The sequence below is a fragment of the Corvus kubaryi genome, unplaced genomic scaffold (assembly GCF_017639235.1).
Source record: "Corvus kubaryi isolate FWS band 111438036 unplaced genomic scaffold, C.kubaryi_AGA036_p1.0 66, whole genome shotgun sequence".
Taxonomy (NCBI): Eukaryota; Metazoa; Chordata; class Aves; order Passeriformes; family Corvidae; genus Corvus; species Corvus kubaryi.
Window position 1 is genome coordinate 13,277,092 of NW_024582054.1, and position 13,535 is coordinate 13,290,626.

The window sequence follows — 13,535 nt, forward strand, 5'->3', positions numbered from 1 at the left end:
CAGGAATTGGGTTTTTTTATTGGTAATCAAAAGTTAATAATACTATCTGATAAGAAAATAAGTGATGATTTAAGTCTAATATAATTTAAAGGCATTACTTCAGGAGCCCACAATGGTTGGATCATCCAATCAATTAATTAAATGTGCATTTGGTGAAACAGCTACAAAAATGGGAAGACAGAGTCAAGATAAAAGGGATGGTTCCAAACTCTTGTGCCTTCCTGTTCTGTCAATTCTTCCTAAAAAATGTATTTTCATGGTTCTCTTTGGATAAAAGGAGACAGCTCTGATTTTAACAATACAGCATGCTAACTCACTATCTACTCAGTTTCTGCTACATCGTCATGTAACTTCTGTATAGTAAGTTTAAAGCAATCAAATTTAAACAATCTAAACAAGTGGACATACCTAAACAAGTAACAAGGGATCTGCAAGGTCTAATACAATCGAATCTGACCTACTAATGAATGCGAGCTTGCATGTATTTAGTTTAAAAATCAGTAAAAAGTGAACATTTTGTTCCATTTATGGAAAAGTTTCAGCCTCTCTTCAAGTCCAGAAATCTAAAATCCTATTTTTTCATAGTAGAATATTACCTTCATTTTTAGCGAAGTTTACTTACATTTTCTGAGACACATGGTCCCTTAGAGTTGAGAGAGACACAGGGTCCAATCGCTCCAGAAATCTTTACTTCTCTTGAAGTCTTCATATTTCAAATAAAAATATACATTAACATGGCATAGCTAAATAATTCGGTCTCATTTTATCATTAGATAATTGAAACCTCAACACAGATTACTGATACCTTTAGGGAAGGTTACACATATAATAAGGCTTGATACATTTGGAGACACTTTTCAGTTTCTACTCTTAATTACGTTTGTTTGCTATACCAATTAGTGTATCTTAAACAACAGCATGAACATAAATTAAAACATCAAGAAAGACTGCTTTATTCATAAACATAAGAGCCTATAAAGTATACTGGGTAATGTTTCCTTTCTAATGAAAGGATTAAAATATTCAAAGGTAAGATTAAAACTGAAGACTAGTAAAATAAGCTTACACACACCTGACAAGGAATTTATATTCTATGTCCTAAACATATTTAGCTAAAAGCAAGATCCAGCTATTTACATTCTTCCAATGTCACTGTCCTGTTTGAAGTGATCTGTATGTCCCTCTAGAACTGGAGTTCCCTTTTTACATTTTCCAGGATCTTTCAACAAAATCCCCATGAATATGTATACAAAAAGAAGAGGGTTCAACTATTTGTCCTAGTAGTAAAAATTTAAACAGAATTTTACCAAATATGAAAATAGTCTCATATCCTTCTACAAAGTGGGACGGTAATATTTTTCAAGAAACATCAAAGAAGACAGTGCCTGAACCTACAGCATATTCAGCTCTAAGCTTCTCACAATGGGGGAGGTAAAAAACGACACTGTTAAAATGCCAGAGTGGATTTTGATAAGGATGGAAAATGAAAGAAAATTTGTCCTGGACTATGCAGAGAAACTGACCTATCTAAAACCAAGAAACCACAGATACCAAAATCTAAGGTCACAGCATTGTGAGTTTCTAATGGAGACATTTATTTTACTTTAGTCTCTCTTTTGGCTGTCACTGAACGCAAGGTGAGAAGGAACTACCAGTATACCTAACTCGCATTTACAGAATCACAGAACTGCAGAAAGATAGTTAGGCAGTAACAGCTATGTACAGGCCAATCTTAATACATCTGTTGAGCATGTTCCTAAAGATTTCCTTAAAAGAGCAAAGATTCCACAGTTTGTAGCAATCCTATTCCACTGTTTCACTAACAGACTGCATTTTTGTATGCTTACCTTTATTTCTAATGTGCCGCCAAATCCCATTTTAAACTGTCCTTGCATATCTTTAGTGAATACTCTCTGAAAAGTTTGTTTGAATAATGATGTATTGAAAGAGTCTCCCATTACCATGTAGCCTCTAGACAACAACAAAAAAACCAAACAAAACTCGTGAGTTAAAATAGATTATTTATACAGCTCATTTTTATTGAAGACTAAAACTGAAGACAGTTCATTGTGAGACATATTTTTACCTTCATAAAACAGACTAATGTTAAATTTGTTACTTGTTAAACTTGCTACAATGTTAAGGATCAAATTTTTAAGTGAGCTTTTTGCCCTATGCATCTTAAGGTCATTACATTATGTAACAAAATCTTTCACTGGGAAAATACTATACTGGACTTTCAACACTAAGGATGTCTCAAGGTCCTGTCACACGGTCAGTTTACTTTTAATATTTATTATTCCAAACTACAGTATTTTGTGTAGTTCACTCATTATTTCAGGGTTAAATCTGTGCTCAAGAAGCATGATTTATTTTTATGCTTAGCAGTACTCTGTGGATGTAACTGCAACAGTTGCTACTTGTCGTGAAATATCATACCCTGCCTTTAGAAAATAGTAATGGGAGATATTATTTTCAGTCATCAAAAAATGTTAATTGAAACCTTTTAGTAGGTCAAACATTACACCCAAAAGAAGTATCCAGGTGGATACTCAAAAATAGAAGAAAATAGACACGGATAGAATCAGAAATTCCTCCCCGTATGCAGGATGTAACCAGAACCAAAATAGAACAGCTGTATGAGAAATAAACAAACTATACATTAAGGCTACAGAAACAGGGTGAGTCACACGAGCAGACAGAAAGAGCAAAACAGTATAAACAAAAACATAACTTGAGTTTGATGCAGAAAAGGAATAGGTGTCAATATGCAGGTGAAGTCAAATTTAAACATAAATAGCCTGAACAGTGAAGGCTCCCAAGCTAAGGCTATATATACAGCTCTGAAGAGAAGCAGTGATTAGCATGACCAAGCTGGCCTGAAACTCAGGAGCTGTACCTGATAGTCATCTAAACCACTAGCTGAACCTATAAACAACAATATATAAAAGAACAGCATAAACAAGACAGAAAGAATAACAGAGGGTTTTGTACCACTCTGAAGAACAAGAAAAATAAGGATGACGGGTCCTTATCGTTACTGAAACCTGCCACTTACACAAATACACACAGAAAAACAGCAACAGCATATCTGATAAATATTCTGTTTAAAAGATATCCATGTTATTCAAGCCTCAAAAAGATCACATTAAAAGAAAACAGCAAACCTGCTTCTGATTAAACCCAGAATTGTGGTGACAGATCTGCCAGAGGCCAAGATATTCCAAAATTCCAGTATAAATGCAACCATCACAATTTATCAGTGTTTATGCTTTTTTTTTAAAACAGCAGAAGGTTTTTTGCAAGTGCTTCCTGTTAAACAACTTAAAAAACTAAAAGACTGCTTCATATACTACTAAAAAACAAATGGACACATACCCAGTGTAGTTGGGACAACACTTCATCTCCAGTAGACCAGTCTGATCCAATGCACATGCATATATGTCAATAACATGACCATTTGTTGCAGCTCGATTAGCCAGGGCTTCAAAATGCTAAATGCAAGATGAAAATACAGTTCATAGCAATTTACAATGTGAACTCTCCTCATCTTCATATTAAATCCTGAACTTACAAAATTTTTCTAAAACATTATCAGACTTTATTCACATAAAAGTATATTTTTTCCTAAAGTTAAAACTAAGACTGGAATTTTCAACACTTGGGGTTTTTTTCTGATCAGCTGAGAGCCCGACTCACACTAAAGAGAACTGTGGTTGCTATTTAAATTAGAAAATTACTTTGATCTTCTTCCTTTTAAACTTTGTAGTTAGTACTAGATCCAGCACAAAACCGAATTTACTATTCTAATCTCAAGTGTCTACAATGAGAGGTGCCTGCAACTGAGCTATTTGTTTAAGATCCCATTATCAGTCAAGATGAATTCAACAGGTTTTGAATGCAGTTCATCAACCCAAATGTACTAAATCAAATTAACTATGACTAAACTCTACAGCCTAATCCTCTCCCAACTAGAGAGTTTTGAGCACCTGCCTTAAAAGCACCAGCTTACAACACTAGATATACCATTTGGTCACAAAAATTTTTTTCTGAATTAAACCAGAGAAACGCTCCAAAGAACTTTAATGTGATCTAGACAAGTCCTAACTCAATATACTGAAATTTCTGAAGAAATTCTTGAGACATACCACTATTCAGAGCCAGCTAAACAAAACCTCACAATTCTCACCTCTTTACAAACTTGCTATAACTAACAGCATTTTACAGTGCCAAGCAATTTAAATGTTCATTTACTGGGAATATGTATGAAATCCCATGATCATCTCTTACCTTAGTACCCTTTTTAACATATTTTGCATTGTCTTTTTCGATGTCATGCCACGATCTTATAGGCAACTTCAATTCATCCCCAACAACCATGCCAGGTCCCTGCGTAGCTGGTCCTCCAATGAACATCATTATGCGGGCACCAGTATTAGGGAAAGTGCACTGCAGGAATTAAAGACAAATAAAACCCTTGAGTTTTGCTACAAGCTGAACAAAATAAATAGATATGTGGGTATTTATCACACTGCTAGGATTGTAACAACAACTGCATTTTTTCACTCCAAAAAGTTAAACCTGCCAATAATTCAATTCTCAATTTTGCCTTATTAAAATGTGTAAATGTCTATGATATTCTATGAACATAAGGGATGATATCCGTCAGAATCATCCTACAAACCTAATACACATCAGTTAGTAAGGTTTTTACATACTGATTGTGGCAGCTTTTCTGCAAGAAAATTATCTACGTTTTAGCACAGCTGTAGTTAAAGCTATTACCTCAAGGAGTCCTACAGCTATAGACAGGGCCACTCCAGAAGAACGTAAGGGCCGTTTTCCTTGTGGAACAGGCCAAGGATCCCGCTGCAGTTCACCCAACAGATCAGTAAGATTCATATCAATTTTCTGCACTGGTTGCAAAAATCTAGAAACAAATACGTGGAAGTAGTTTAGATTTAAATTATTAAATAAAAATTTTATCAATTGCTCACTAGCAATATATTAGACATGTATTTGAAATGTCTAATTCTAGATTCTAGTCTGAATTCAGAACAATGTCTCTGCTTCATCAAAATAAAGCAGTTTGGAATTACTACGTACACACTCAGCTTAAGAAGTTCAGCAAAGAGCTTGCAAAATTGAAACTTGCAGACTTAGAGATACCACCACTATCCAGAAAGAACCCTACCTAGCCAAAAGAACAGAGCAGGTGATGACCTATGAATCTCAAAAAGAAACATATTTCACTACTTCAGTGACAATCAATGATCAGTAAGAAAATTAACATGCAAGATCTCTTTCATGCTGTTGAAGGAAGTCTACATATGCAGCTAATTTTTGCAAGCCAGAGATGGCAAAACTGTCTTTCTTTCTCATAATTTTATAAATTCCTTCTATGTCACAGTGAAATACACAAGAAAATCCTGTAATTTCTGAATGAGAGACCAAAGGGGAGGGAAGAGGACTAGAAGAGGGAGAAAAAGGGAAGGCACAACTGGATATCTGCATAAGAAAGGGGCACTAAAGCATCTATTAACACTTTCCAGCACACCAGTCAACAGAAGCATCATTATTACTATTTATGTATCTATAACATGCCTCTCAAAACACTTCCAAAAATCATCCAGATAGTATTACTATTACCCATTGAGTATTTTCTTCCCAGTATAAATTGTAGGAAAGAACAGCCTACTAGTAAATTTGTGCGACCAAGAACTTTGGCTGTCAGTTTACTGTTTTCATGGTCATAAAACCTAGGTTTTTCAGTACATCAGTGTAGTCAAGGTACATTTTAAGATGTTTAAAGATTACCTGTTAGAAGGTGGTGGCTGCTGCACTTGAGGACCCCGACCAACTTGTGCAACAGCTACTTTTGTAAGCCCCAGCATTTCCTGTAGTCAAATAAATAAGATTTTATTACAAAATTTGTTTACAGACTATCTCACCATTAGCACCTTAATGATTTATTTTTGTTTGCCTCTGTTCATTACCTGAAGCTGTTTTGCAGAGAGGTCCTTTGTTCCTCTGAAGACATAACTTTTGGAAATTCCTTCACAGCCAAGCTCATGAACTTGCACCATTCGGCCAAAGGTAATGAGACCAACTAATGCCGTTGGTGGCAGAAGACTAAGGGACATTTGCATGGATTCCTTCAGAGCTTGCAAGTCTTCATCTTCCATGCATGTATCCACAACATAAAGAAATATCAACGGCATCTGAGGACCACGCTTTGAGAAACACAATTATAATCATATGAAAAACAGTATTTCTGGAGCACTTAAAGGATCAAAAATGAACAAGTAAGATACATCTCATAAAAGTTTTAATTTAAATCATACCAGTAATGTGAATGTTCCATCTAATTTAACTCCCTCTCAATTAGTAATCAGGATCCAGAAAAAAAACCCTACCAAAGGGAACTCTGTACAAAAAGGAAATGCTTACTACAGAAGAAAAGAAAAAGTCCTTTCAGGAGTTGAGATAGTTTTGAAGCATGAGCCAATTACATACCTCTTTTAATATACAACGAGCTTTTACTGCTCCAAGGGAACATAACAATCATAAAGCTATTCACAATTATAAAATATTCTAGCCTGATGACATTCCATGGCATTTCACCTCAGAATTTTTTTCCAGAGACCATCTGTACTTTTTATTCTAGATAAATAATTTTGCTGTACTATGAGCAAACATTCTATTTACTTTGCATTACAAGAGTTGGCAAAAAGTATTCGTTCTTCCTTTGATTAAAATTTGTAAGGCTTCAGTGAGGATTCAGATTACAATTTGTCTCACTGAAGTCTTAAAAATTTTAATCCTCAAAAATGGAATTTGGAGATTAAAAATTTGCAATTGCAAATTTTTGCAATTTAGAGGTTTAGGTCTGTTTTTTATTTCTATAAAAAGCAACCTCTATCCTGAAAAAGGATGAATACTAAAATTCAAACACCTGAATTGAATATGTATTAGCTGTTGTCTCTAAACCAGGCAGCACTAAAACTAACTACTCATCATTCAAATACAAACCTAAATTCAAATGATTAATGAGGGGTGAATGAACAGTCAAATCTGAACGACATTACTTCAGCAAGCAACAGAGGTAAGCAGCCTCCTGACACAAACATCAATTAAACTCATTGTAAAGAAACAGACCTAACAGAAGTATCACCTTTAGAGAACTCTCTTTTTCACTGTTTTTTAAACCAGTCTTATTAGCCATCCCAATGCTCAAATGTTTTCCTTTTCCAGCTGATGGCATCAATGTTCAATCTACTAACAAGCACACATATACTCACAGTCACTAAAGTACAGTGGAGAAGTAAAACCGAAATTTATTCTTTTTGGACACTGCAAGGCAATAGATGTTCAAGATTCTATTTAATGATTTTACCTGTACTACATATTCAATGCTGGAGAATTGAGGCAAAAGTTCAGCTGGCTGATTCATTTCAGATATGCCAGCATAAGTAGGGGGAAACTGCAAATAAAAACACAGAAATTAAATATAAATAAAAGATTACAGTTTCTACAAAAGCGGAAAAAAAAGGACTTCTTTTCAACAGATATTCACTATTGCTGTGATTTTAAAAATCTCAATGCAGTGTCTGAAGATACAGTTGCACACTCCTGCTCTTGCTGTCAATTTCAGTTTGCAAATATAATTTGAAAAATCAAGATTTTCATTTCACCTTGTGAGAAGTATTTTCTATATGTTGAATGTTTTATTTTCTTACCTGGTTTCTCTGGTAACAAAAGTTGCAAGCCCAGAGTTTTGCTCGATAATCCACTTGGCTATAAAAATACAATAGGAAAAGTTTATATAGCATAATCAATTCATTTTCCTCCACTGCCCCTAGAATACTTTTCTTTAAAATTTTAAAAAACACTTTGACTTTGAAAAAGCTTCCTTCTAATATACTTTCTCCTAAATACCCTCATTACAAACTGAAAATAAGTGGAGCATTACACAGATGTATCAGCCAAATTACTGTGTTTAGGGAAAAGGAATGGTCTTCAGGAAAAAGATGCAAATAAGAATGTAAAAATACAGGCTTCACGCCTATCTTAGAGCCTTTAGCAAATCTCTTTAACTCTGCTTTCGTATTTTTCATATTTTTCTGCCTCTGTCTATTAGTTTTCATGGTGTGGGACTATCCTGAATATACACTATGCCCTAAAAAAACAGGTTCCAACATAACAGTTCTCTATAACAAGAACAACATTGTTTTCAATTGATGAGTCTACCTCCTTTTGCCTACATTTTTATTAGTATTCAGATAGTTTAAATAAAAAATGTAAATTCTATCTTCATGCCACAGAGATATCTCAACAAAGTCCTAACGACATCTTAAGGGAAAGTCAACTTAATAGTTCTCAATATGCACTTCCTGCTATTACATCTTCTCCTGTCTACAAGAGCAAATCTTCAGATAAGTCCCAGCATGCTGTAAACAAAACACAGATCTATTGCTATCTAATTATCTTTACCAGTTATACAGGCTGCAAATTACCTAGCCCAAAGTGCCACAAAGGCTTCAAAAGTCTCCCCAAATTGAGTCTCCAATCACCCTTTCAGGGGGAAATAAAATCCAGTCATGACTTGCATACACAATACAGAAAAAATGTACACAGTTCCCTGTAATGTTGGCATCTGTCTGACCCTTTACAAGTTTGTCTTCTCACTGGTTTTCTTCCAGTCCTCAATAAAAGATAATGCTTCTGAAAAAGTTAACTGCAACTAGCCACTGCAGCTGTTTAATACTGAAACACAATTATACATCTGCTCTGAAGTTGTTTTTTCTCCCAAGCAGGGACAAGTTATTCGTAACATTAAATTTGCATCTACATCTGATGTTCTCTGACATCATATCTAATCTCTATCATTCAGGACCCTTCCCATGCCTATCAAACTCCAACTTAGAAATCATTCTGTTTCTTTTCCATACTTCTATGACAGGAATGACATATGAAACACCTCCTCTGCTTCCAACCCAAACTTACCCATGACTAGTCCACAATCATTTGAGCTTGTGCCAATATCACTCTTAAGCTTAAACAGTTTTCCACCCTCTTTTGTGCCTACTTCTGATGTTATCTGTCTATCACCTTCTGCTTTGGTAAATTAAACCAGATAACCTGCTTTGGTCCACAAATGAACTAAGGTCAGTAATAAATGTAGTTTATTTCACTTGGAAATTAAACTATATCAGGGTCCAACTGTTCAAAAGATACAGTATTGTAACTTTTTACCCAAGTCATTTTCAAGAGGCAAAATGAAAGAGTATACTAACTCCCAAGATGTATAGTTCCAGAAAAATAACATACCTAATCAATAGTAAGAACATTGAAACTACTCACTAAATGAAAGCTATGTTTTAGGTATATATGTTACATATGCAAATCTATGTGCAGAACCTTCTAAGATCTGTAAGTCTGTGCTGTATAATGATGTGAGGAGTACTTGAATTTCCATATGCCAGATCTTTCACACAGTTCAGCTATCACTGTTCTCAAGATTCTAAGGCCAAGTACTGGAGTAACACATGCATTAGGTTTACCATAAGGGATTCAGAACAGCTCGGCACGTGGTCCTACTGCACAACACTGGCTCATACTGGATAGGAGGCAAGTCTGGCCGTTCCTTCAGTGGCGTGAAGAGGGCAGCCACCGGGACTACCATTCTTGTAGCTTCAAGACGACTTGAAGGCCAAACATTCCAGCTGAATCTAACTCCATCTCTGTCCTCATTCTGCTGGATAAATTCCAGGAAGGTTGTCATGGTCAACTTCTCCCTTTATCACTAAAATAAAATCATAACTGTTAACAGAATGTTGACATGCAAATATTTTTATCCACTAAATGCTGAATGCACTTAATGACAGTCACACATTCAAATACTGTAACTGAGTTACAGTCAATAAAACACTGAGAAACACTGAGAAGAGCTTCTTAAATCCTAAAAGCAATGAGCAGAATTCTAAGAGAAAACAAAATTTGCTTTCTAACTTTATTTTTGGTATCTCATGATGCAGTCTACATGCAAACATAAAGAAATAACAACATGATATTCCTACAGCAAAGCTAGCAAATAACTTTGTAAGAAATACAAGTGCCATATTCCAATACATTATCTACAAAGAAGCACTTTTCAACAATTCTTTGAATTCAAATTTACCATTTTGGGCATTGACCTAAGGCTTTCAAAATTTTCTGCTACGATTATTTACAAGCTGGAGGATGGGGGAGCACAGACACATCTGAAAAGCTCAACAGGTACCTGCGAATATCTGGGAAAGTTAGCAAGGAGCGCTCCCTCCCCCCAATCCCAAACTCCTCAGCTATAGACACACTGCTCCTGACTATCTGCTGCATGCTAGTACCTTTTATAGTACACATAGCACAGGTTTTTCCAAGAACTACAATATCTAAACTCACACCGCTTAATAATTAAGGATTTAAGCCTACATGAAACACCTAAGAGGAAGTAGTAATACTCCTTGATCTCCATTTATACTGTACAAAGTTAATGAACAGCTATTAGAAACACTGGAACCCTCCTGAACTGGGATGTAAATCAGGAATTCTCACAAGCACATTAATATTCTTAGTCCTGCCATTACAGACACTACAAGAGACTCCTAGAAACTCTCAATTTATCAAAACCTACCTCTATCAAAATTACACTGGCACTGCACCTTTAGCTTCTATGACAGCTAAAAACTTTCCAAGTTATTTTAAATTACAGGCTAACTTAATGGTTTTATTTTAATCCTGACTTTTAAGAAAACAGATTAACAAAATACACAAAGCAAAGGGAAGTGCTGCATTTCACAGTTAATATCCTTAGGAAATAATCAACTCCCAATATTTTAATGGGCATGTCTTACTGATCTTAGGAGCAAATCTGCTCCTATCTAGACATGTCATGGCAATTACAACACAGGGAGCATGAGGGACTTTGTGCGTAAGAGCACTTCCACCATTGCTTTTACTCAAACTTCTGCAAAGCCATTGGGCAGGGGACAAAACTGAGCAAAAGAGAAAATATCTGAAAGTTGTAATTACTACAGAAAAATCAGAGACAGAAATTAACTCAGCTAAGAGAGGAAAGAACAGCCTGGCATTTGAAGAGAATATAGAATTTAAGAAATTTCTCTCCTAATAAATCAAAATCCATCCATGTTTTGTAAAAAATTGGAAGGAACATTATCTCTGAAAAATGGGGTACTGATGGAAGAACCTGCATGAGGCAACTATCTCCACTATAACCACAAACTAAACAATCTGTCCATCTAAAAATTATTTCCTGAGAAGACAGAGAAAATTGCAACTTAAGGCTATTTCACCCATTCTGTAGCATCAGCTACAGAGTTCACCAAATCCAGCTCCAAACACTGCAACGTGTCACACTTTCTGTACTGGACTTCAAAGCATTTTCTCCACATTTTATTCTACGTTTGAAATGGCTGTACCTGGATATTACTTTCACCACTCAGTTACTGCTCCTTAAAGGGCAACGTACAAACACCAGTGTGCACTGAGTCATCACGTGCACACACATACATAAAGGATTTGTTGGATTTACTGAGTTAAATACTGTTATTTTCTAGTAAAGTATGGATTTCCTATTAGGAAGGCAAAAGTGGCTAATAATCAAGTTCTCCTCCACCTTTTCTTCTATTCTTTTCAAGAGCCAATAATGTTTACCTCTTGGTCTGACAAATTACACTCAGTACCATTGTTATAGCTATGCAGACACATTTTCTGGGATGGGTGTGGAGATGCATTATACAAGAACAGCAAACCCTCCTGGCCTACAGGGTACACAACAAATTTCGGACACCTGAATGCCACAAAATACACACTGCCACCTCGGAAAACCACAGAGAAGGGATTTTCGGAACAGCTGAATAGCAACAGTTCCCACATTGGAGTGGCACTGCTTTACTTTTGCTGTAGATTACGATATCCAGAAAAAAACAGAAATCCTTTGCTGGCTTGCTTCCTCCCTCCCACTACTAAGGCTGAATGTACCTGCACCATGACAATCTCAACTGTGTCTCACAAAAGAAGCCACTCTTGAATTGCATTGAGAGTCACTGGTTGACTATCAGCACCTTTAAACATTTATACATCACAGGTAAATGTGTCCCAATATAGAATATCCCAGAAATAATATCCCCTAATCTTTGCATGCATATACAAACAAAATCAAAACATTTCTCTCTACGGCATTGTAAGAGTTCCAGCACAGACAGACTGAAGTCCCTCATAGGACCATGTGTTTAAATACCACTAAATGAGTACAGTTCATTGCACACTTTTCTTACAACACACCTATTCTTTCCGTTTATTATGCACTAACAGCCCGGTAAAAGAGATTAATAATAAACCTTTAATTAATTTTTTATGCCCAAATCACATATCAGATACAAACCTATTTCAGTTCCAAGGAGGAACTAAAATATACGAGTAGAATGGTTTAAATAGTTATCTAAAGTAAGGTGCTGACAACATTTTCACCATTCAGACGCAGTCATCCTCCAAATCTGCTTTCCCAGACCTCTCGCTGAGAACTTTTTTTTTTAAACAACCAGGGTGTATCATAACCTACCTAAATTAAAAAATAAACACGTACTCAAAAGCAGCAGGGCCTGCATTTCTTATAGCTTTATCTACACGGCAAGGCACCCCCGTCAGTGGCACAGCGGCGTAGGTACAGCAGAACTCCGGGACAGGAGCACCACAGGCGCTGCCGGCGAGAGCCGCCCTTTAGCCCCGGCCGTGCAAAGGCCGTGCCGCGCCGGCCCTACCCGAGCGCCGGCAGCCCCGGCCGAGCTGGGGGCTGCTGGCGGCCGCTCGCCCAGCCCCGACCCGGCGGGCGCTCCCCGCCGCACGGGAAGGGCGCTCGCACCCCCGGCGCGGGAGGCCGCGGACAGTGCTAACCAGCCGCCGGCGGTAGCCCCCGACCCTCAGGCCGCCGGGGGCCCCGAGAGCAGTTTCGGGCACCCGGGGACACCCCACTGCCAAGAAGGGGACGCGGGGAGCTCCCACCACGCTCGCTCCAGGCCCGGCAGCCGTGCGGGGCCCCGCGGCCCCGGGTGCCCCCCGTGCCTCCCAGCGCGGGGAGCGGGGCTGCCGCCTCTCCGCGCCGCGGCACCCCAGCTCCGCCGGCTCGGGCTCCCCGCGCCCTGCGCTGCCGCCTCAGCCCTGCCCTGCCCGCTCACCCGCGTCCCGGCCGCCGCCGCCGCCGCCGCTCCCGCTGTGCTCGCTCTCCCCGCCCGCCCGCTCGCAGCCGCCCCGGCGCTGCCGACGCATCAACATGGCTGATGGGAGAGTCCGCGCCACGTCAAGGGGCAGAGAGCGGGGGCGGGCTGAGCTCCGCCGCTCCCCCGCCCCCGGGGCACCCCGCCGGCGCCCCACGGGCCTCCCCGGCCAGCGCGGCGGGGCCGGCCTCAGCCATCGCAGAGCTCTGATCGTCGCTTCGCCGCCTTGACGGTTCCTGCTCGCGTGTGTGTGTTCTCTGCCCT

General features: G+C 38.3%; 1 protein-coding gene across 1 annotated transcript in view; it reads right to left on the reverse strand.

Annotated features, from left to right (window-relative positions):
• Positions 1-13,322, reverse strand: part of SEC23A (SEC23 homolog A, COPII coat complex component) — a 28,482-nt gene extending 15,160 nt beyond the window's left edge. Inside the window, exons 1-11 of the mRNA XM_042047439.1 lie at positions 13,233-13,322; positions 9,564-9,805; positions 7,740-7,797; positions 7,397-7,483; positions 5,997-6,233; positions 5,818-5,897; positions 4,786-4,930; positions 4,291-4,449; positions 3,379-3,494; positions 1,848-1,971; positions 623-703 (exon numbers count right to left, since the gene is read on the reverse strand). Of these exons, the coding sequence (XP_041903373.1) occupies positions 623-703; positions 1,848-1,971; positions 3,379-3,494; positions 4,291-4,449; positions 4,786-4,930; positions 5,818-5,897; positions 5,997-6,233; positions 7,397-7,483; positions 7,740-7,797; positions 9,564-9,784 (1,308 nt within the window). The 5' untranslated portion in view covers positions 9,785-9,805; positions 13,233-13,322. The remainder of the gene's footprint in view (positions 1-622; positions 704-1,847; positions 1,972-3,378; positions 3,495-4,290; positions 4,450-4,785; positions 4,931-5,817; positions 5,898-5,996; positions 6,234-7,396; positions 7,484-7,739; positions 7,798-9,563; positions 9,806-13,232) is intronic.
• Positions 13,323-13,535: the final 213 nt, after the last annotated feature.